Genomic DNA, 23,894 nt, shown 5'->3' with positions numbered 1-23,894 from the left:
GAAATAGATAAAGGGAACTAAGATGTATAAAAATATATAAGTCACGCAGTTGGAAAGTATAGCTTAGAGACTGTAGTCAATAATATTGTAGGATAAATAAGCAAAATATAGTCGTATATCAGAGGTATTATGGGGTTGGTTCCAAACTACCACAATAAAGCAAATATTGCAAAAAAAAAAAAAAAAAAGCAAGTCAAGTAAATTTTCTGGTTTCCCGGTACATATAGAAGTTATGGGTACACTGTACTGTGGTCTACCAAGTGTGCACTACCTTAGCCACCTCACTTTGCTGGTGCAACCTGAGGGGGGTGCTTCCGACAGGAGCCGGCTGGTCACCAGTAGGGAGGCTGTGACAGAGTCCTCTCGGGTCACTGACATGGAGGCTGAGTGAGGAGACCTCCGAGGCCCCTGCCAACTCTGAGACCCTGTGTCGCTCGTCTGATCTCTAGTCCAGGCCTGCATTTGCTGGCAAGGGAAGCACGCGCGGCTTGCTTTGGGCGCCTCTCCTAGCTCCTCTCACACCTGTGACTCTCTTTTCTCAGCTTCATCACCAACTACTATTTAGCAGGTGCCCTTTTAGTAGTACTGCGATGTGTGCTCCTCAAAGGGAGAAGTGTCCTATGAACTGGAGGTCCCTAAGGTGACTTAGAAATCACCCAGGTGTATCTTGCACGTGAAAGGTGCTCAGTTAAATACTTGCTGAATGAAGAATGGTGGAGTGAGCAGTGGACAATTCAACAGCATCAAACAGCAAGAGGACCTTTGACAAATGGTCCTCGGTTAAAGCCAGCGAGCCACCACTCCCCACATTGAATTAGAGTCTGCAGGCAGGGCTGGGAACTCTAGTGGAGCCAAGAACAGAAACTTGACAAAAAAGATATTCTTTGGGGTGGGATTTGGAAAGGAAAAAAACAGTCCTCAAGCTGTACGTGGGCTTGGGTCCTAAAGTGACTTCAGACATCCTGGATAAAGCTGCTAGCCAGTAACAAATCCTTAGGAACCACCAGTCTTGTCATCACTAATCTTGGAACTACTGTGTTACTGGAAGCGGCAAACAGCCACTGGGGAAAGTGTCCTCGTATTTTAGCATTCGGTGTCATTTTATTTTTCAGCATCGGTGATACAGGCGGGTCATCTGGCCAAGCTGCAGAAGCTCGACCTGAGCTATAACGACAGCATCTGTGATGCAGGATGGGCCATCTTCTGCCAAAACGTGGTGTTCCTCAAAGAGCTAAGCGAGCTGGATATCAGCCTTCGGCCCTCAACCTCCCGGGATTGCGGACGCTGGTTTAGACACTTGTTACGTGCTGTCGCCAAACTTTCCAAGATCACTGAGATAGGCATGAAAAGATGGATCCTCCCCACCTCACAGGAGGAAGAACTAGAACATTTTCAGCAAGATCACAGAGGCAGCATTCACTTTGACCTGGGCGAGGGTCAGTAGGGTGGCCTCCCAAGGCGTCACTACGCTATAGGAAAAAACATGAATGAGATTCATTCATTCAGTGTAATCAGAGTGTCAGCTTCTGGGCTGTTTGGTTGGCCCCATGTTACAAAAGCGTTGTAAAGGGACGCCTGGGTGGCTCAGTGGTTGAGCGTCTTGCCTTTGACTCAGGGTGTGATCCTGCAGTCCTGGGATCGAGTCCCACATCAGGCTCCCTGCATAGAGCCTCCTTCTCCCTCTGCCTGTGTCTCTGCCTCTCTCTCTGTATCTCTCATGAACAAGTAAATAAAATCTTAAAAAAAAAAGCGTTGTAAATATGTATCTAGTAATCTAAGCACGATTTTACTCTCTAATGACAAGGATGCCCTGCCTCCATGGACTTCCATTTATTTTGGATGTATAGTTCACTCACTGTGTAGAAGGCCTGCCAAAAATGTTTAGATTTTGGTAATACGTTTCCTTTTTTTTCTTGCCCTGGAATTTTCTGCCTTTTTTCCTACATGATAAATGTTCTAAATATAAGTGTGAGTGAGTGTGTATGTGTGTGAAATTCTAATGTGAAAGGCACTAGCTATGACAGTTTCACACTATCTTTACTATTATATGTGTCTTAATATGATCTATGTGCATTTGTAGCAGCAAGCGTACCCTTCCACGGTTTATTGTTTTATGTTCTGGTGCTTTTTATCTCAGATATAAACCATGAACACTAGAAATGGTCACAGATATCTGCATCTTGGTAAAAAAAGTGGTCAAAAATATTGAAACCCAGTATCAAAAACACATCTTATTAAAATAAAGTAAAATTTTCTATTATTAAAATAAGGGAACATTACCCTCTGGGCATTTTTTTGGCATGGAATATTCTCTGTAAAACCTATCTGATTTATTAAGGTCTTTGTCTTGCTCTAAGTGATTTTAGAAATTTTGGGTTATCTGTTGCAGGAGCATGAAACTCATTGCACAGCAGAAATGTTTGCTCACACATTTCTATTCTTTTTTTTTTTTTTTTTACACATTTCTATTCTGACACACTTTGGGCAAATTATGTTTGGTTTCTTGTTGCTACACTGGTAATTTATATTGCAATCGTTGCTTGAACGATACGTAGGATTTGAAATTAATATTACTCCAAAAGAAGGTCATCAGGATGAGGAACTTTTGGGTCATGTACATGGGGTTGTTTTAGGGAATTGTGGTATTCTTCATTCTCTGGGCATTCCCGTGAATTCCATGAGCACCTATGCTCTTGTGTTTATATGACATAGGCAAAATCTATGAACAACTAACCAAAAACCAGAAACAGACCAATATCCTTCAGTGGGTGAATGATTAAACTATGAAACTAGGCAATACTGCTCAGCAACAAATTGATGCATGTGACAATGTGGATGGACTTTGAGTTATGCTGAGTTAAAAAGCCAATCCCCAAAGGCTACACATATGAGATTCCATTTATATGACTTCCCTGAAATAACAAAATTATAGAGCTGGGGAAAAAAGGTTAGGGACCGGGAGATGGGGTAGATGGTAGGTGTGACTAAAAGGAGTAGCACAGGGAGACTTGCGTTGGTTACGTAAAGCTACATGTGGCAAAACTGCATTGAACTACACACACACACACACACACACACACAAAGTGTTCCTACAACTGATGGGATCTGAAAAAGCCCAGTTGATGGCACCAATGTAAATTTTCTGGTTTTGGTATTGTCTTAGAGTCATGCGAGATGTCAACGCTGAGGGAGAGCGAAGGGTGCACGAACCTCCCTGTCCATTTCTTTGGATATTTTTGTGAGTCTCTATTTCAAAATGTAAAGTTGTCGGGGTACCTGGCTGGCTCAGTCAGAAGAGCATAGGAGTCTTGATCTCGGGGTCATGAGGTCAAGCCTCACGTTGGTGGTAGAGGTTACTAAAATAAAGTTTTAAAGTAGACAGGATCAACCTCCACTTACCTATCACAGGCATCTACAATTTTCAACTCATGGCCCGTCTTGTTTCATTTGGGTCCCTCACACTTACCTCTCCCTGATATTTTTCTGCCACTGTTCCCAGGTATCGTATCATTTTAGCCGTAAAGAGTTCATTCAATAAAGTAAGAGTCTTTATTTTTAGACATAATCATGATTCTATGAATAATTTCAGCGTGGTAGGCATCTTCACTCCTACATATTTTGCCTTCTTAATCCAACAGGGTTCATTATCTCAATTCATTACAGAATTATCTCTTTTTTTTCTTTACAGGTTTTCCTTTTGCATCTTTTTCCCCTTTCTTATCTTTTGGAGAATTCTTTCCTTTCTTTAGCAGTCTTTGCAGTTCTTCAAATATCCCCAGTCCTTTCCGGACCATTGTTCCACGCCACCATGCCTGAATCTGAAGACAAGATAAACCCAAACAGTGTCAGTCGTCAGTTGGTATCCCTCCAGACTGGGGATGGCTATCTCTTCGTTCTGGTATGTAGTTTTAAAGATGTGGAGGATATAATATCATCAGAACTCTACACCTTATTTTCTCTCCCTATCTGAATTGGCCAGTCATTCTGGCAAATGTAAAAAGGAAAACAAGTTAAAAAAAAAAAATTCAGGGACGCTTGGGTGGTTGAGCCTGTGCCTTTGGCTCAGGGCAAGGTCCTGGAGTCCCAGGCTCCCTGCATGGAGCCTGCTTCTCCCTCTGCCCGTGCCTCTGTCTCTGTCTCTGTCTCTCTCTCTCTCATGAATAAATAAATAAAATCGTTTAAAAAAAAATTCAGTGCTTTTATGTCCCAGGCACTGTTCTAGACATTTAGGAAACAGCAGCTAAATGCCAATGTCACTGCCCTCACACTGCCGCCAAAGGAGACAATAAATACAGGAATTTATGATCTGCTAGATGGTGGTAAATGGCACAGAGACAACAGGGCACAGTAAGGGGATGAGGAGGGCTTGTACCTGCCTTTCCTCTTGTCACTGGACTGCTGGGCCGGCCCCTCACTCCTTCAGAGATCCTGTTCCCTCCTACATGCTCAGAAGCGTCCCTCCTCTAGTGCTAGGCTCTGAGCCTTTTGGTGCCTCCCCCACTTCTCTCAGAATAAAAGCTCAAGTCCTTAGGAGGGGCGTCACAAGGCCGTCTGTGATCTGCTCCCTGACCTCCTAACTATTCCCTCGCCTTGCTCACTCTGCTCCAGCTGTGCAGGCCTGCTCACAGCTGGACACACCCAGCACGACCCCAGCTCACGGCCTCTGCTTTTGCTGCTGCTTCTGCTCAGAACACTCCTCCCAGCATCCAGATGGCTTAACCTCCAGTTCTTCAAGTGTTGGCTCAATTGGCACGGCTGCGGACTGGATTGTGTCCCCTCACCTCCAACTCCTATTAAAAGCCCCAGCCCCTAATGTGATTGTATTTGGAGAGGGACCTTTGGGAGGTAACTAGGCTGAGATGTGATCATGAAGGTGGGGTCCTCCTGATGGGTTCAGGGCCCTCATGAGAGGCACCAGATAACTCACTCTGTCTCTCTGTCCTGTGAGGGCACAGCAAGAAGACAGCCGTGTGCAAGGCAGAAAGAGCTCTCACCAGAGATGGACCATGCTGCCGCCCTAATCCTGGCCTTCTAGCCTCGAGGACTGGGAGAGAGTTTCTGTTGTTGAGCCACCCAGGCTACGGTACACTGTTAGGGTAGGCTGAGCTGCCTACACCAGTCATTTCCCAAGGAGGCCTATCCCAACTACCTCATTTAATCAAATCCCCCCAACCCCCAGCACCACCACCACACACACACATACACAACTTCTGGCAATCTCAATTCCCCTTAGCTTGAACTTTTTTCCAACACCACTTATCACTTTCTAACAGACTCTGTAATTTTATGTTTTATATCTTCTCAGGTTCTTATTTCCATCACACTGGACCCTAAGGAACGTGAGGACAGAAAAATTTGCTTTGTTCACTTATGTATTTCCACAGCCTACGACAGTGCCTGGCACATAGTGGAAGCTCAGTGAGCATTTGCTGAATGAATGCACAAATGAATGAATGAGGTGGGCGGGGCATGCTGTTTTACAGAAGGGGGATCAAGGGCAGGTATGAGGATATTTGGACAGGGACTAAGTGAGGGCTGGGAGTCTCGTCCATATCGAGGGGATGCAGCTCTGGGCAGAGGGAGCAGCAGCAGGCTTGGGCCTTGGGAAAACACCCAGGATCCCTCCGTGCAGTGAAAATGGGATAGAGGAGATGATGGGGAGTAGAGCCGCCACAAGTGATTTCAGGTGGTGGTTTTCCAGGGGAACAGAATCGCCCTCTAGAGGCGTTCTAGACAGTTACAGGGCTTTTTGTTGCCTTAAGGGTAGGCAGTCTTCAACTGTGGGACAGGACCCGAGTCCATAAAGACTTTCCCAGGGGGTGCACGCGTGGGTAGTTTGGAGGCAATCTATTTCCAGAGCTCCACCTGCTCTATGCACCCCTTCCTACCAGGTGTCTGCCTAGGAACACAGCTGCTGGCTCTCCACGCCTGCCTCGGCCTCCGCAGCTGCCTCTCTGGCACACCTCTCAGCCACCTGAATCTGACTAGGGTGTGTTTTGCCCTGGACTCCAAAAACCTCTGGGACACCACAAAGAAGAGACAATACAAAATAGTAGTATTGAAAACAAAACCAGACAAACAAGAACAACAAAAAACACAAATACAGAGAATTGTTGTTTCTCAGAGGGGAGGTGGGTGTGGGGGTGCGTGGAATAGGGGAGGAAGGCTGAAGGGCTGAAGAGGTACAAACTTCCAGCTATAAAGTAAGTAAGTCATGGAGATGAAAAGTTCAGGACAGGGAATGTAGTCAGCAATATTGTAATAACATTGTGTGTGGCAGATGGGGACGACGCTTGCGGTGAGCACCGTGGAATGCATAGAATCATCAAATCAATATGTTGTGCACCTGAAATTAATATAAAATTGTATGTCAATTCGATTTCAAAAACAGAAGACTGGTAGTATTGACGTTGGCCGTAGGGACTAGGTAACCTGATTCTTTTGTAAGGCAAGTGGTTCCCAAGCTCTTTGCCTTCAAGAAAATGGAAAGACCAGTTGATTTGCCCACTAAGAGCCTGCCATGTGATTTGGGGGGGATGCAAATCTGAAGAAGTTCAGAGACGTGTGAACATTACCATTTAAAACAAAATCATAGAGGCGCGCGCACACACACACACACACACACACACACACACAAGCTGCTTCCATTCTTGTCAACTTCTCTATGTAAACAAGGCTTCTCAGGGCTTCATCTGTAAAAAACGAAATACAGGAACAGAACCAATGTCAATTCTGTCTCGTTCCAGCAACAGGTAGTGTTTATGCAGGGATATAGAACCTATGTGGGAAGGTTTCCCACTTGTATATGTAACTCCCAAATCCTATAGGCCAAAGAATTAAATATCAAAATATATAATGGATTTTATAGTGTTTTGGTCAGTTTTATAGTACTAATAATTGTAATATGACTCAATCCAGGACATTAAAAAACCTATGGTTACAGAAAAAAAATTCTAATCTTAAAACTTCATTTGTATAAATATTTTTGTTGCCTGAAAGCATGAAAGGTGATCTATAAATGACTTAAAATAATATATATAAAACATTAAGCTCAATTCTTGGGGGAAAGTGAAGTAGAAATACATGCTCAAGAATAAAAAAGAAATGATTATAACATTTCTGCCTATATAGGGACGCCTGGATGGTTCAGTCCATTAGGCGTCCGACTGGTGATTTCAGCTCAGGTCATGAGTTCATGGGTTCAGTGGGACTGAGCCCCTCCTCGGCCTCCGTGCCCAGCGTGGAGTCTACTTGAGATTCTCTCTCCCTCTTCCCCTGCCCCTCTCCCACTCAGCACACATATGCGCGCGCACTCTCTCGAATAAATCTTAAAAAAATTTCTGCCTGTAAAATAAGACCTTGCTCAAGTATTTTGTATCAAATCATAAGGGTATTTAGATTCCATTGGGGACATTTAAAATAATTGATTTAAAAGCTTTATTTTAAGATGTCAATATTGAAAACTCAAGGAAAAGTAAATCCTTTGCAATGTTTAAACTTAGTGGCAAAAGGATTAAAACACCAATTTTAAAATGTGCAAGAGGGTACGTGGTTTTTCAAAATCTTTTTACGCATTTTAGGAAGTATCCAAAAAGTATTATTTTCCTTTTTCCAGTGTTGCCACTCCTGAGTATATACATATTAAAATAAGTGTTTTAAGATAAATTACTTTCCTTTTTTCTTTATGTCACAGCTCTGTCCTTATTTTCATTTATTAAAATTATGGGTTTTGGTTTAATTTCAGGAGAGTAAAGAAGGTATCACATACTATTTACCATAAAAGAGGGTGTTAGGTTTGATATGGTAGAGGGCCATTGATAGGTGAGGGTCTTGCAAACCAAAGACTGTTCAGCTAAAAAAAATCATGGATTTCAGTAGAGTAGTGAAAAGATCCCACCTAAGTTTTAACAGCATGGGGCTGACTGCTACGTGGAAGTACAGTAAGGCTAGCAGGTGTGGAAGTGGGGATACTGGTTAGAGGACTAAGGCCATCAGGGTGGGGGACCATGGGGGCTTGGACCAGCTGAATAAAGAATATTGAATACTGACTGAAGTGGGGCCTGGCCTGGCCTATCTGGGGGTATCCTAATTGTATCCATGGGTGAGGTGGGCAAAGAGGAAATGACAAGTTTCTTTGCTCCCCCTCCTTTTTTTTTTTTTTTTTTCAGGATTTTATTTTTTCATTCATGAGAGATACAGAGAGAGGAGAGAGAGAGAGGCAGAGACACAGGCAGAGGGAGAAGCAGGCTCCTTGCTGGGAGCCTGATGTGGGACTTGATCCCTGGGCTGAGGGCAGCTCAGCTCAACCACTGAACCACCCAGGCATCCCGCTCACCCTCCTTTTTAAAGGCTTTTTGCCTCCTGACCCTAGTTAGTGGCAGAGCAGAACTCTGGTCTCTATACCGCTGCTCCATAAAGACTTTCACTTCTAATTTTTTAGCCTTAGTGACTTTGTGAATATAAACTTTTCAGTCCAGTGAATAGTCCAAGAATCTTAGGCTGTTTTGGGATCCTGAGGTTTGGGGTTCTTTTGCCTGTTTGTTGTCTTATCTGACAAAGAGATGAAGGACAAAAAGGCAAAAAGGCTAAGATGAGGTTCAAAGATCCCCTTGCTTAATTCGGAGTAGATGAAGAAAGTAGAGTCGCTGCTCTCAATGAGGACGACGTAGAGATGTGTGAAGCGCAGCCCCGGAACAGTCTGGGATATGTTTACCCCTGACCCCTCTCCACAGCAACTGTGAATGCGTTATCCAGAATTTTTGCTGATTTTACCTTTGTTGCCATTATTTTCTTGTTTCTTTTTATCTTCAAGTATGTCCATATAGCCTGACTGCCTTCAATGCACACTTCTTTTGGGGGGTCTTCCATGGGATTGTCCATCAGTGTCAAAACCTTGAGGTTCACCAGGTTATCCAAATTCTCTGGAAGACAGGTGATCAAGTTGTCCTCAAGCAGTAATTCTTTCAAAGCTGAAACAATTTTTGAATGACAGATTTATCTTAAGAAGAAGCAAAGTTTCTCTGCCTCTCTCTCTGTGTCTCTCATGAATAAATAACATCTTTAAAAAAAAGAAGAAGCAAAGTTAAAACATGCATTCTTTAGTCCAGTTACTTTGAAATGTTTGTTTCCTGCTGTGTCATGTATCAAAAGACACAGATTTAATGAGGTAAACCAAGGTCTCTTCCCTCTAACAATTCAGATTGTTGGAGCCAGTGTATATATTAGAGACAGAAATAGAGCACACACCAAAAAAATCTCACAGCGTTTCATTCCTCCAGGGACCAAGGACAGGAAAAAAATGTATGGTCAGGAGCATCACATGCCCACCCCTCGACTCTAATCTATGGCAAAAAAAAAAAAAAACAACACATTTTATTTGGTCCCACCAGAAGCTCAGCAAAAGGCTGGTAAATGGATGGATGGATTGATGCATGTACAAATAAAGAATGGTTTAACCTAGTGTCAAATGTTTGGGTGTTTAAATATGAATCATATGTGATTTTTCATGCCAGTCCCACAGCTCCAGAAGTACCCCCCGCCCCTTGCTGACTTCACCACTCTAGGTCAACACTTTTCATTTTATTCAAGTGACTTAGTGACCTAACGCAAATTTGCTCTAGGACCCCCGGCTCCAAACACTGGCAGGTAGTAAGTAGGCAGAAAAGGACTGTTGGTGGCATAATGACTGTAAGGAGGAATGCTGATTTTCTCTGCAGTTGCTCTTTCCTTCTCCCTTCAGTTCCAAATAAACAATCTAACTGCCTTCCTGAGGTTCTTACCTGTATCAGGCACCTGGCCTTCCCTGTCTCACTAGTGAGACCTGCGAGGAGGTAATGGGGGTAGGGCTAAGCTCTCTGAACATTGAGATTAGTCTTGAGTGAACCAAGGAAGTGGGAAATGCTTCAACATGAGAAATGCTGGCCTCGCACTCCTCTAGGCTGAGGATCTCTACTGAGATTCCTTACCTTGTGCCTGGCAAATGGAATTTGGAAGTTTCTTAAGCCAGTTGTGGCGGCAGTCAAGAATTTCCAGGTTAGGCATTGATCCCAAAGATGTGGGCAGGTACTCCAGATGATTGTTCTCCACATACAACTCTTTAAGACTCTGAAAAACATAGGAGTAGACCATAATGATCCTTACATTGATAAAAGAATTAAGAAAACCAGACTCACTGGTGAGTTCCCATGCTCTTTCAATGGGGATAGTGAGCATTGGGTCAACGACGAAACTAAGAACCATCATCAAAACATAAAATTATTTTTGGGTAAAACCATTGGATGTGGTTCCCATTTATGCAGGGAAAAGAAAACACGGGAATCTCATGTTTGTTTCACAAGAACTTTACAGAAAAATAACTGTGATAATTTATATCATTTGCTCCCCTTCAATAGCTAATTAGCAGCAGCAGTTGCTGTAGGACTAAAAGTGCATCAAGTATCAATCTAACACTGTCCAGGTGGAAGTAGCCAAAATGTGCAAACGAATTAGTTATTTTCAAATCCACTGGGCAAAAATGTAATGTTTGCATCTCACCCTAAGCTTTCAGAGAGTGTTCCGTGGCGTATCAAGGAGCCAGATGATAAGAATTCTGAACCCAGGGCAAAGCAGTGGAGAATCAGGAATAGGACATCTGTGTCACAGGTGAGAAGTACCCATGCCATACATGCTGTCGCTCAGCTCCACAACTGGGGCTCATGTTGTGGCCCACACCTACTTTAACATTAGTAAGAGCGCAGTACAACAAATATGGGGAAAAAAATCTCAATTCTTTAAAGTATGCATACATTAAGACACAGGGGTATGGCTACTTTGAATGAAGTTATCCTGTTGCTTTGTTAGGATTTAGCACGGGGCTGCGTGTGGGCCCATCTCTATAGGATCCTGGGACCGTGTTAAACCCTGATTTGCCCACCATCATACAGGGAGGGAGGTCACATTGACCCATCCAGAATGCAGACCCCTAGCCATATCACCTGTAGGATACTTTAACTTAAAAAATAGTACAATTTTCAGGGGCCTCTTACAAAAGGTAGAAATCAAATGGAAAGTGATAGGGCTCAATTTCCTTTTTTTTTTTTTTTCAGGTTTTTTTTTTAATTTTTATTTTTTTTGCTAATTCCCAGGTTTTATTTATTTATTTATTTATTTATTTATTTATTTATTTATTTATTTTTATTGGAGTTCAATTTGCCAACATATAGCATAAGACCCAGTGCTCATCCCATCAAGTGCCCCCTTCAGTGCCCGTCACCCAGTCACCCCCCCCCCCCGCCCACCTCCCCTTCCACCACCCCTTGTTCGTTTCCCAGAGTTAGGAGTCTCTCATGTGCTGTCTCCCTTTCTGATATTTCCCACTCATTTTTTCTCCTTTTCCTTTTATTTAGGGCTCAATTTCTGCAAATAAAACATGCCAAACTGCACAGCGGAGAGGAGTATGGCATGGCATAGCCTCTTGGCTATGTTCTTTGCATATGCATCCAGGGGTTCAGGAAAACAGTGCTAGAATGACTGGCTGTTTGGGGCTGGAAATCTAATATGGAGGATTCCCTCAAGCCTCTGGGGATGCCACCGTGTTTTCTCAGTATCAGCCAACTTAAAGAATCAGTAGGCATGGACTTCTTTGCTTACTCATTTGGGGAGGCTTACCTGTAGTTTGCTAATGTGTTCTGGAATATAGGTGAGCTTCATTCCCTGGTCTTGCCCAATGTATAATTTCTCTAAAGACTCTAAAGAAAGGATTTCTTCTGGAAACGAAGGGAACTGATTTCCTGTTAATCCAAGCATCTTCAGCTTTGAAAGTGAGCTGAAGTCTGAAGGTAACTAGAAGTATTCCAAAAAGATAAGTTTCAGGTCAAGATTATTTTGAACAATAAGATAATAAATGGAGTTTTTAGTTTTGAGGCCAATTGATAAACCTACAGTAGAGCAATTTAGCAATTCCTACGGATGAGAAGTTGGCACAAATACTTGCGTATAGAGTATTTGTATTTGTAGATCTAAAGTCTGGAGTCCCACTCTTTCCCCAAGCCCCTCTGCTCTTCACTTCAGGCATTGCTTTAAACTGAAGCAATTTTAAACCTATTGCAAACTTTTGAACCGTGGTGCAGCAAATGCTTGACACTACTGAAAAAGTGCTGAAGTTATCAGAGTAATACCCCAACTGTAATATTGATAAGTTCAGTTATTGGAACTGATCCAATCTAGTAACATTACCTCTCACCCCAAAAGGCTTTAAGTCAGCAATTTATAAACTTCAGCTGAAATCTTAGTTGGATGCAAACAATGAAGACGATCATGATTTTATCTTACCATATTCTCCCCGCCAGCAAATAATGAGGCTTATGGACCCTCTGTAGGTATCAGGGAGGCATTTCCTAGACTCCCAGACTGCCAGGCTTGGCACGTCTTACAAAGGTCGTCTATTCTAATCCTTTAATAGGATGGTTGAACATATTCCACACATGCTAGCCATGCAGCACACATTTAAACAGCACCTCCTGGAATGCAAAGCTCATTACTTGGATGGAGACCTCTAATTATCAGATTTTCTTCTTTTGTCAAGCCAAAAATCTGTGTCACTATTATGTTCACCTATTGGTCTCTTTCTGGCCATCTGGAACCACACGGAAAAATCTCATTCTTAAAATATGTGATAGTCTCCCTATTGATTATGTTGCAGAGACACCTATTTTCTTTCCTTTTTTTTTTTTTTGAGACACCTATTTTCTTGTAGAAAAATAAAACACAGTTATAGATCTCGACAGCTTCTTAACTCACTTTGAACCACCTTCTTTTATGAGGCTTTACTTCTAATGGGGAAATCTATTCCCCACAGTTCCCTGTCCCAGCCCTGGTATCTCCCCTACCCATTCCTCTCTTCTTCATGAAAATGGTGACACTTCAGCTTAGCCTCACCTCTCCATAGATGGGGCGGGGAAGGTTGGAAACATAATTGGGGAGCAGCTCAAAAGAAAGCTCCCTAAAGTGATAACAGTAAGTCTGACCCATCTGCAATCTTTCATACAGTATTTTTCTCTTTATTGTGTAGGAGGAGGGCTCGTTTTCCTAAAAGCGCTCTAAAATGTTTATAGTTTTATTTATTTTTTAATCAGAGGAAGTCAACCGCCAGAGAAACTGATATTTAAGCTTTCCTTCTTGGCTATTTCAAAATTCTTCATCAGGCACTTAGATCCCTTTAACACACAGCATCTGCATCAGTGCCGTCCAAAATAATAGGATAAAGTTTTTCAATCTAACCCCTTCATTATAACCTAGTAACGTCCCTCTTACTGCTGTTCAGTTAGCTCATAAGTATAGCTTTTCTTTTTCAAAGCACATTGAATGTTCAAAGTTTCTTTTTCCCCCGGATGTTCAAGATCTAGTAATTAATCCCATCACAGTCACATTAAAGTATAGTGGAAAATAAATCCAGATGTACAGAAAACCTATAGAGAGTTAAATCAGGACAGTCAGTATGGATGCCCTAAATTTGAGCGACAGTCATTTTGAGCATAAGTTAAATGTCCTTTAACAGACATGTACCATACAAATAAAATCTATGTAGATACACACTGAAGTCAGCTACTTTTGCATACACCTAGAAAAAGCTACTGGCCAAGAGCAAGAAATCCATCAGGTAAGTCTTTGGGGTAGGAGAGGTAAGGAGCTGGCTTAAAAGCCATGTGTCATTATACAGAGAAATGCACTGGGAGGTAACTGGAAAGATTAACTGTAATAGGACTCGAGAAAAGAAGACCCAAAACCACAAAAATATCATCATAAGACCTGAATGTTTGTTTTAAAAAAAAAAAACAAAACCTGAAGAATAACAAGCAATGGTACCCAGAGATCTTCACATCCTATATAATAATGTTGAAAACGTCCACATTTCAGTACGGTTTGACTAGTGGTAAAACCTGGTATTGGGTGATGCTTACCTTTGTGAAGGCACCATCTGTGTGTGATTCCCTCCTCTATTCTGATCTCTTACAATGTCTCACAGGAAAGAATTAGGTTCAGGACTCAATAGGAATCAAGTCAATGTGCTATTCTTCCCAAGGGCACTTTATATTTTGAGCCTTTCGCTCTCAACGTGGAATGACAGACTTTGTCCACTGTAAAAGGAATTTCTTACCATGGTGGTGGAATAGCTGGGGGTGGGGGTGGGCAGAGGGCCTCTAATAAACTTCTAAAATCCCCCAAAATGGGTTGCTACCTAAGTAAAGATCAAGCCCCAGATTCTCTTCCTAAATCCTAAATCACCATCAAAACAATTACTTCCTTAAAGGCAGTTTTAAAATTATAGAACTAGGACAAACAGCAGCACCGCCCCCCCCATCAAAGTTCTAAATTAAAAATTGAGTAAGAGATTAAACAAAAACTAAAACACCCCCGAAGAACCTTTAAGGCCTAGGACTAGTAGAAAGTATGGGGAGCATAGGAGATCAGTGTCCATTGCCAGGAAAAGCAGACCTATTACTTGATTATGATTGTGGATTTCCAAATCTCTTGATTTCTACCTCTACAGTTGTCTTTTGCTCTTAACAGGACTTTTCTTTTAATTTTCAAATATTAAAAATAAAGAAGCGAACACATGTGTATGCACCACCCAAATCTTTTGTTCATAAACAAAATGTGTGTCAACTATACTCCAATAAAAAGATTTTTTTAAAGATTTTATTTATTTATTCATAAGAAACACAGAGAAAGAGGCAGAAACACAGGCAGAGGGAGAAGCAGGCTCCATGCAGGGAGCCCGACGTGGGACTCGATCCAGAGTCTCCAGGATCAGGCCCTGGGCCGAAGGCGGCACCAAACCGCTGAGCCACCCAGGCTGCCCTAAAAAGAATTTTTAAATAAAAGGAAATGCTGCAATTAAAACTGAGTCCCTTGGGCAGCCCTGATGGCTCAGCGGTTTAGCGCCACCTTCAGCCCAGGGTGTGATCCTGGAGACCCGGGATGGAGTCCCACGTCGGGCTCCCTGCATGGAGCCTGCTTCTCCCTCTGCCTGTGTTTCTGCCTCTGTGTGTGTGTGTGTGTGTGTCTCTCATGAATAAATAAATAAAATCTTTAACATAAATAAATAAATAAATAAATAAATAAATAAATAAATAAACAAACAAACAAACAAACCTGAGCCCCCTGTCATCCCCTCCTCACTTCCTTGACTTCCTTCCTCTTCCCAGAGGCAGCCACTACTAAGAAGTTAGTGAGGTTTTTTCCTAGTTCATATGTTATTCTTTTATTATATATATAAATATCCACAAACTATGTGTTGTGTGTGCATGTATGTAGTTTTGTGTGATTAAGAGTTTATAAGTGGGGACGCCTGGGTGGCTCAGTGGTTGAGCGCCTGCCTTCCGCTCCGGGCATGATCCTGGGATCCTGGGGTCCTGGGATTGAGTCCCGCATCGGGCTCCCCGCATGGAGCCTGCTTCTCCCTCTGCCTGTATTTCTGCCTCCCTCTCTCTCTCTGTGTCTCTCATGAATAAATAAAATCTTAAAAAAAAAAGACTATAAATAGTGGCAGGTTCTGCAATTTGTTGTCTGCGTTCCTAACAAACACCACAATTTCGAGGTTTATCTGCACAGGCACATATTGCACCGGGTCACTTAAATGACTGTGTAGATTTTTAATTTTAGGAGTGTAGCGGCAGCTTTTCGCCCACTGCTCCGCTGACCTTGAGACTGTCTTCCAGGCTCCCTGTCAACGTCCCTATGATGGACATTTTTGAACAGGGCCTCCCTCCACAACCTGCGAGGGGGCTTCTCTAGGGACGAGGCTGTTTTTGCAGTTCACCGTGAGTGGAAGATTAAGGCCTTGAGGCTGTGGGTGTCAGGAGAAGAACAAAAGAAAAAGAAAAGAAAAGAAAAGAAAAGAAAAGAAAAGAAAAGAAAAGAAAAGAAAAGAAAAGAAAAGAGAAAAGAAAAGAAGAAGAAGAAGAAGAAGAAGAAGAAGAAAGGAGGGAAGGAAGGAAGAAAGAAAAGAAAAGAAAAGAAAAGAAAAAGAAAAGAAAAGAAAAAAGAAAAAAGAAAAGAAAAGAAAAGAAAAAAAAGAAAAGAAAAGAAAAGAAAAGAAAAGAAAAGAAAAGAAAAGAAAAGAAAAGAAAAGAAAAGAAAAGAAAGAAAATCTGCCTCCTAAGGAGGAATCCCGGTTGAGGGGCGCAGGATGGTTCCGAATGCAGACTCCGGGGCGCAGCAGCTCCGGGATGGGAGGGCTGTGTCTGTGCCCCGCCAGGTGGGTGAGCCCCCCCTGCACCCCCAGCTCCCCACGTGGCACCGAGGACGGTGCCCCCCACCACCACCACCACCATGCAGCCAGCATCGCACCTGCCGTATTCTATTGTCGTCCAGCGCCAGCACCTGCAGGTGCCTGAGCGCGCAGAGCTCGGCGGGGCCGCGCTCCAGGTGGTTCTGGCTGAGGTCCAGGAGGCGCAGGTGGACCAGCCGCCGGAAGGAGCGCCGCAGCGCCCGCAGGCCCGTGTCGCGCAGGTACAGCAGGTGCACGGAGCTCCACCTGCACACGAGGCGCGGCAGCCTCTCCAGGTGGTTGCCGCTCAGCCCCACCTCGGTCAGCGCGGCGAGCTGGGCCAGGCCGCGCGGCAGGGAGCGCAGCCGGTTGCGGGACAGATCCAGCACGGCCAGCCCGGCGCAGAGGCCCAGCGCCTCGGGCAGGCCGGCCAGGCCGTTGTCGGCCACGTAGAACTTCTGCAGCCTCGCCAGGTTGCCAATCTCCTCGGGGATGGCGGTGAGCTGGTTCTCATCCAGGTCGATGATCTCCAGGTTGCAGAGGACACAGAGCTCCGGGGGGAAGACTGCAAACTGGTTGTGCCCCAGGTAGATCTCCCGCAGTTGGGTCTGGTTCACGATTTCCTTGGGCAGAGACCTCAGGTGGTTGCCGGTCAGGCCGAGCAGCTCGAGGTGGTGCAGGAGTTTGCAGAGGACGTTGGGGATCTCCCCCAGGTGCGTGTGGTAGAGGCGCAGCTCCCGCAGCCTGCGCAGGCCGCCCAGGACGGGAAGGGACGAGGACAGCAGCGGGTTGTGGCTCAGGTCCAGGCCCTCCAGGCTGCCCAGCCTGCCCAGCTCTGGGCAGAGCTTGCCCAGCCTGTTCTTGTTCAGGTAGAGAATCCGGAGGTTCTTTAAGTGCTGAATATCCTGCGGGATCTCCTCGATCTGGTTGTTTTCCAGATGCACTTCTTCTAATTCTTCTAAGTCTGTGATCTCCCGTGGAACAGTAGTCAAGCTCTGACTGGAGGCATCAATGAAAAATGTCCTATCGGAGGCCTGTTGCGGATCGTTTTTCCGATGAATTTTAAATGCCTGTCCTCCTGATTTTGTCATGTCCTCTGACATGAAGTCAAATATATTCAAAATCTGAAATATTGTGAAAAGAAAAAAAAAATCCGTTTACTTGCCATGAGACTCCATATCCTTAAGAGAGAGAAAACCTAAGTTCAGCTGATTGGATCTAGGCCTTGACATTCTAACACAGCATGAAATGTCGGTTTTTGAAACCCATAAAACATTATATGTTAATGAATTGAATTTAAATAAAATTTAAAAAAAGAGAAATGTAGGTTTCTGTGTTTCGTGTCAGATGAATTCAGGCATAGACACCTCCTAACAGGCTGACTTCTATGAAAAGAAAAATATTGTCTTAGTTTTTTCACATCCCTATCTTGATTCTCTTTCCAGGTGGAACATAGACGGTTGCAAAGAAGAAAAAAATAAAAATAAAAATAAAATTTAAAAAAAGAAGGTTGCAAAGAAGTACTCTTACCATAAACACTGAGAGAACATTAGGGAAAAAAACCCCAATAGTTTAAAATATTGCATTTTTTCTTGAAGCCACAGAGGGCTGTGGAATTAAACTCTAGAGATGGACTCTCCCTTCCTAAGTAGAGCCCAGCGGGTACTTTCATGCCTGGTGGCGTTTTCAACTTTGGGGACTGGCAGGCAGAGAAGACGCACAGGCAGAGGAACTTCTGAGATAAAGAGAAACCAGCCAAACTGTCCAAAGCCGTGCACGAATGGCGTGGTGGACGAGCACGGAAGAACCCGAAATGCAGATCTGGCTCTCCTCGGCTGCCTGGGGCTGACTCAGTGGCCCAGGAGAAGCTGCAGACCAGCTGAAAGAGCAGAGAGACATCCTGTCTTCTCGTGGTCCTAGATCCCTAAGCCTAGCGTCTTTGGCTTGCTCTCTAGGATGGGGCTTTCCTGCTGCAGCACTAGGCCTCTCCTCCCACACAGAGGCCCAGGCCCTAGACCAAGGGCTGTGCTTCCAGCCCCACACTTAATATTATTGCGCCTTGCAACACAACAGTATGTGGTTTAGATCCTCGTTGCTCTATGCCTAGCCTCCAACAGAGCTCTGGGACAGGGTTGCTCTCTGTTATTTAAAGAAAGAAAAAAACTGGGACACCTTGGTGGCTCAGCGGTGTGATCTGGGGGTTCCCGGATTGAGTCCCGCATCGAGCTTCCCGCAGGGAGCCTCCTTCTCCCTCTGCTCGTGTCTCTGCCTCTGTGTGTGTGTGTGTCTCTCTCATGAATAAATAAATAAAATCTCAAAAAAAAAAAAAAAAAGCTTAACATTGATTAAATTACATCTTGAATGAACTGTCTCTGACATTTGTCATTTGATCATTAGATTGACTTACTACTGTCCAGTCCTGTAGGGTCAAATTTCCAGTGTCCTAAATATCAAACTACTGACAATGCTGAAGACTGCTAGACCATCCACAGTGTACAGACCAAGGCCACGGTAGAAATGAAAATAGACAACACTCAGGACACTATACCCTCTTAGCTTAACTTCAATTAATGTGTGTAATCCTCACTAGAACCCTAAGAAGCAGGCACCATTACGACCTCTGCTTTACAGATACAGAAACTAACCAAATGGTCTTTTCTCAGGACATAGTAGGAAGTGGCGGCAGGAGCATAGAATTTCTCTTAACCTCACTGAAGATATTTTTTTTTAATTTATTTATTTATGATAGTCACAGAGAGAGAGAGAGGCAAAGACATAGGCAGAGGGAGAAGCAGGCTCCATGCACCGGGAGCCTGATGCGGGATTCGATCCTGGGTCTCCAGGATCGCGCCCTGGGCCAAAGGCAGGAGCCAAACCGCTGCGCCACCCAGGGATCCCCTCACTGAAGATATTAACGTTTGTTTACAAGAATGGTTTTTATTAAAATCAGTCTTGGGTGCGAGCATTCAAGCTTGATTTTCTTCTGTGGCCTTCCAGCAGAGTCAGCTGGGGGAAGATTGCTGCGGACTGGCCATCTGATTAGCGTTAACACAAGTGCGTCTGGGCTTCCAGACCCATAAAATGAATTATTTCTCCTAACATTCATCTGGTACCACGATGAGACCTGACTAGAATGTCTGAACGTGTGTGTACATATGTTATCTCGCCAGAATCATATAGCCCACATGTGTCTGGAACCAATTTGATGGCCTCTGAAAGCTATATATATTGTATATCCATTAGCAGACTTAATAAAAGGAGGTTGTAAAGTCAGATTTGCAACAGCCTGGCCAGTTATTCAGCCTCAGTAAATAAGAACAGAGGAGATGGGTTCCTTATCGGCTATATTTTTTTCATAAGGATTGCTACTGCAAAAAAAAAAAAAAAAAGGATTGCTACCACAACCCGGTCAGATTAACCTGTTACAACCCAATATTACTGCAGAATTTCTAAGTGTAATGACTGTTGTGTCATTTCAAGGAGCCAGGGTTTGGGTAGTTTAATAATTAACCCTTTTTTGTGTGATTTTTGATGCCTGAGAAAACCATTTAAGAAAATGATCATCCCTCTCACATTTATATCAAGTGTTGGTGGACATTTGTTTCCAAGTCTGATTAGACACCAACTGGATAGATAAGATTAGGGTCCTGAGGTTAGCATGACTCCCTGATTAGCATAAATAACCACTTCTAGTCAAAATAATTTCAAGATTTTACTTAAAGCTCCACCTGGTTGATCTTCTCCCTCTGACACAGACAAGCCGAAAAACTCCATACGCCCAGGACCGGAGAACCATGTAATGGTCATGGGAACACCCTTTGCTTTGATAAAAATGTCTGGGAGACTAAAATCCTAGGAAAGAGGCTTAAGTCTCCTCTCAGGTAATACTGAGGCTGAGTGGAAAACTTTTATGCAAGCAAATTTCGGTTTTTAGCAGGGGTGTGGGAAAGTCTAAACGGCTCAACCAATAATAAAGGCAGATTCTGGGTGTGATGTTGTGAGACAGCAATAAATATGTATTTGGTCTTTTGTCCCCAAGTTCTTGATACAAGAGCTTCTAAATCCTTTGGTATTTTCTGAGGGGTTGGAGAAGAGGGCCTTTTGCTCTTCCTACTAAGCCCCAACCAAGCACACCCGAGTCCTTTTAACTCGGTCACTCTCCTGCGGCCCCAGAGAGCCTCCCGGAGCCGGGCCGGGGCCAGAGGGAGACCCACGGGTCGAGGCGAGTGGAACGTTCGGGGCTGGAGGTTGAGTTAATCCCCAGTGGCCAGTGATTTAGGCCAGCGTGGTGGCCTAGGAAGGGAACCTCTAGAAATCCCCCAGACGGCGGGGCTGGGAGGGCCTTGGGGCCTTGAGCACATCAAGGAGGCCTGCGCCCTCTCCCCACGGGCGGCTCTTCCGCTTGAGGGTTCCTGACTCGTAGGTTTTAGAACACAGTTCTGAGTTCTGGAAACCGTTAAGGCAAATGACTGAACCTCAGGAGGGAGCTGCGGGAGCCCCTGACTTGTAGGGCCTGGTGACCGGCACCCCAAGTGGCAGCAGCCCTGGGGGACTGAGCCCTCCCACTGGAGGGTCTGTGCCCACTCGGGGTGCAGGACCTCAGGACACCCACTCGGGGTGCAAGGCCTCAGGGTGCCCTCTCAGGGTCTGCAGAGGCCTCAGGACGCCCACTCGGGGTGCAGGACCTCAGGACGCCCACTCGGGGTGCAAGGACTCAGGGTGCCCACTCGGGGTCTGCAGAGGCCTCAGGACGCCCACTCGGGGTGCAAGGCCTCAGGGTGCCCTCTCGGGGTGCAGCGCTTCAGGGCCCACTCGGGGTGCAGCACCTCAGGGCCCCCTTGGTTCGCTGTGCTCAGAGCCGCGGGCGGGGAAGCTCCGCAGTCTGGCCGCGAAGCCGCAGCGCCGCCCCGAGCCTCTGTCCCCGAGCACCCAGGCCAGTGACCCTGGAGAGGGGCTCGGCCCGACCCCTGAGCTTGGGCTGCTCCGGGCGCCCCCTGCCCCCCTTGTCCCCAAACTATGCATCTCAACGAGCCTCCCAGGACTTGTCTTCTTTCAATAGACTCGAAATGGCATTTTACCCCGCTTCAGAAACGTTTCTTCCCCTCATTCCTCCACGTGCACCCCCAAACTATAGATCTAGTCATTCACAGGCAAAGCTCTTCTTTCCCCCCTTTTAGAATGTGGTTTTGCAAACTGCTGCGGGATGAGCACCGGTGAGGCGCTGACCGCTGGCGGACTGTCTCGGCTCCTCAGACCAGAAGGACTAAGCTTCTCGACCACTGGGTCCCCCTCTATCCGTCCCCTCTATCCGTCCCCGCCCAGCTTTTCCATGACACGACTTTCTCCGCCACAAGCCGCCGAGACACCCAGCAGGAATCCACCAGGGCTCTGCTGGGCCTGGCACCTGCCAGCGGCTTAGCTGGGGAAAATAGCCAAGGGGCCTGTTAGACACTGATTCTCCTGGATTCTTTTAGGTTCTAGCTCCATGTCAGCGGGAAACCACTTACCTAGACCCTATTGTGTTTCCTCAAGACAGGACTTCCTTAGATTATAATGAAACCTCATGCTGTTGGCTTTTTAAAAAGTTACAATAAAAGAAACATTTAAAAAATATTTCTGGGTCTTCTATAAAACCATAGTCCAAGACCTGTCTATTAAGTTACTTATATAAAGATACAACTACTGGGCAGCCCGGGTGGCTCTGTGGTTTAGGGCCTGCCTTCGGCCCAGGGCGTGATCCTGCAGACCTGGAATCGAGTCCGGCGTCGGGCTCCCTGCTTCTCCCTCTGCCTGTGTCTCTGCGCCTCTCTCTGTGTCTCTCATGAGTGAATAAATAAAATCTTAAAAAAAAAAAAAAGATACAACTACTAAAGTTTCCTACTATAAGGTGCCAGAGAAATGTAAATGCTGTCTTATGGAAAAATGAGGATGGGGGATACATGGGGGGGGGGGTGCTCAGTGGTTCAGCGCCTGCCTTTGGCCCAGGGTGTGATCCTGGAGTCCTGGGATCGAGTCCCGCATCAGGCTCCCTGCATGGAGCCTGCTTCTCCCTTTGCCTGTGTGTGCGCGTGTGTGTGTTTATCATGAATAAATAAATAAAATATTAAAAAAAAAAAAAAAAGAAGAATGGGGACCGTACACCCTCATGTATTCCCTTCGGTTCTGACTTCAGGACGGCTGAGAGTCCAGTTAGACCTCCACTCTGGGTTCTTGACACATAAGCCCCCAGTGAATCCACTGAAGTTTCCTGGAAGCCAGCTCAGCAACCGGTCTCCCCGACCTCCCTACCTACCCCCAGCCGGTGATTCTCAAGGGGAGAATTTAAAAAAAAAAAAAAAAATTTTTTTTTTTTTAAATTACATCTCTCCTCCATCTGGAAATCATTGGGTTAATGAAAAATGTACTGATGGAAATGAGTTGTACAGGGGGGCATTTCTTTTTCTTTTTCTTTTCTTTTTTTTTTTTTTTGACCATCCTATTTGGTCTGCATTTGGACACAGAGGGGGTAGCTCTGTGCCAACACGGCTCCGCTGTAGGAGAACAGTGCTTCAAGGGCCGTGTGACGGTTGAAAGCAGGTGGCCCTGTTTGTTGGTCACCCTCTGGAGCAAAGTGCTTGGTGCCTCTTGCTCGCTTAGAGCACCGCTCCTTTCCCCTGGGGCAGCAACGAATAAATCCTGAGCCCTTCTTGACTTTCCTCTACTCAACTCCAAATCCCCTGAGGGTGCTTGGGGCGCTGGGTGCTGGGGGGGGGGGGTGCCCCCGCTCATGCTCTAGTGTTCCAAGCTACCCTCCGCTTTGTCGGTAGCACATGGGGTAAATGAAAACAGTATTTTCTAGTCATGTTCAGCCTGAAATGATTCAGGTGAGGCTTGAAAGGCTACGCAGGGTGTCAAGAGACCCCTGGCTCGCGGGGCGCGGCCCCTGGGCAGCGGGTGCCAAGGACAGAGGTCCGGGCCCTTGGGGTCTCCACCTCTGACTGGGGGCAGAAGCCTCCGGGCTTCCCTTGCGGGCCTTCCCTTCTGCTTCTCAACGCCTTCCTGTGGCCGGCGGCCCCGAACCCAAGCCCCTTCCTTCCCTCCTCCCTCCTGCGCTCCCACCCGCGCCCTGTAAGGACGGCTGGGCTGGTCCCCAGGTCCAGCCTCGCTGGGCCTCTCTGGGGGCGCAGGTGCAGCGGCCTCAGCCCGCCGCCCCCTTCCATCTGCACCTGCGGCCCCGGGGGGGGGGGGGCTCCCACACCTGCCAGCCGGGCTCCTCGGGACGCACCGGGCCCCACCTGCGCCCACCTCGGGGCTGGACATCCAAGTACCTGCGCGTCCCGGCTGCGCCCCGCTGTGCCGCCCTGGGGTGCGGGAGGGGGGAGATCGCTGGGGCGGGTCCGGGAGCCTCCTCCTCCAGGAAGCCTCCTCCTCCAGGAAGGCCTCCCTGACGCGCCGCCCTCCGCGAGGCTCCCTTAGCCCCCGCCCCCTCCGAGCCGGCGCTGCCCGCTGGGCCCCGCAGGGACCTGCACACTTTGGGGAGGACGCTGTGTCATAATCGTCTTTGTAGCCCCGGCCCCGGGCCCCCGGCCGTGCCCCCCAAGCCTCAGGAACGTATTTTCTCTGTTTTGTTTTGTTTTTTGCTTTTTTTTTTTTAAGATTTTATTTA

The 23,894-nt window shown here is 45.8% G+C and overlaps 2 protein-coding genes across 9 annotated transcripts in view; one reads left to right on the top strand and one right to left on the bottom strand.

Annotated features, from left to right (window-relative positions):
• The window catches only part of LRRC31 (leucine rich repeat containing 31), a 115,917-nt gene extending 113,427 nt beyond the window's left edge, over positions 1–2,490 (top strand). The window contains exon 21 of one of the 2 annotated variants that reach the window (XM_072808021.1): positions 1,113–2,490. In XM_072808021.1, coding sequence (XP_072664122.1) covers positions 1,113–1,444 — 332 coding nt within the window. In that variant the 3' untranslated portion in view covers positions 1,445–2,490. The remainder of the gene's footprint in view (positions 1–1,112) is intronic. The other variant, XM_072808022.1, reaches the window with a different exon arrangement.
• A 1,040-nt stretch (positions 2,491–3,530) lies between these two features.
• On the bottom strand, positions 3,531–23,744 carry LRRIQ4 (leucine rich repeats and IQ motif containing 4). Of its 7 annotated transcripts, none has more exons than XM_072808017.1 (7): positions 23,557–23,744; positions 17,780–18,128; positions 16,330–17,373; positions 11,647–11,820; positions 9,966–10,104; positions 8,773–8,921; positions 3,531–3,818 (listed from the first exon to the last, which is right to left on the bottom strand). In XM_072808017.1, the coding sequence occupies exons 2-7, from the start codon at positions 17,780–17,782 to the stop codon at positions 3,666–3,668; spliced, it is 1,662 nt and encodes a 553-aa protein (XP_072664118.1). In that variant the 5' UTR covers positions 17,783–18,128; positions 23,557–23,744; the 3' UTR covers positions 3,531–3,665. The 7 variants fall into 7 exon arrangements, with proteins under 7 accessions (XP_072664118.1, XP_072664115.1, XP_072664117.1 ...); XM_072808014.1 differs by having other exon boundaries at positions 8,773–8,969; positions 23,557–23,743; XM_072808018.1 differs by lacking the exon at positions 3,531–3,818 and adding an exon at positions 6,102–6,346 and having other exon boundaries at positions 8,773–8,969; positions 23,557–23,743.
• Positions 23,745–23,894: the final 150 nt, after the last annotated feature.

Source organism: Canis lupus, chromosome 31 (assembly GCF_048164855.1).
Source record: "Canis lupus baileyi chromosome 31, mCanLup2.hap1, whole genome shotgun sequence".
Lineage (NCBI taxonomy): Eukaryota > Metazoa > Chordata > Mammalia > Carnivora > Canidae > Canis > Canis lupus.
The sequence above is the reverse complement of the archived record's forward strand: the minus strand, read 5'-3'. Positions and strand labels throughout refer to the sequence as shown.

Coding starts and splice junctions, on each gene's coding strand:
- LRRIQ4 (XM_072808014.1), bottom strand. Junction 11,821..16,329: donor ACGACAATAGAATACGGCAG/GTGCGATGCTGG, acceptor GAATACTTCTAG/TTACCTTCAGACTTCAGCTC. Junction 10,105..11,646: donor AACACATTAGCAAACTACAG/GTAAGCCTCCCC, acceptor TATGTTTTTCAG/AGTCTTAAAGAGTTGTATGT.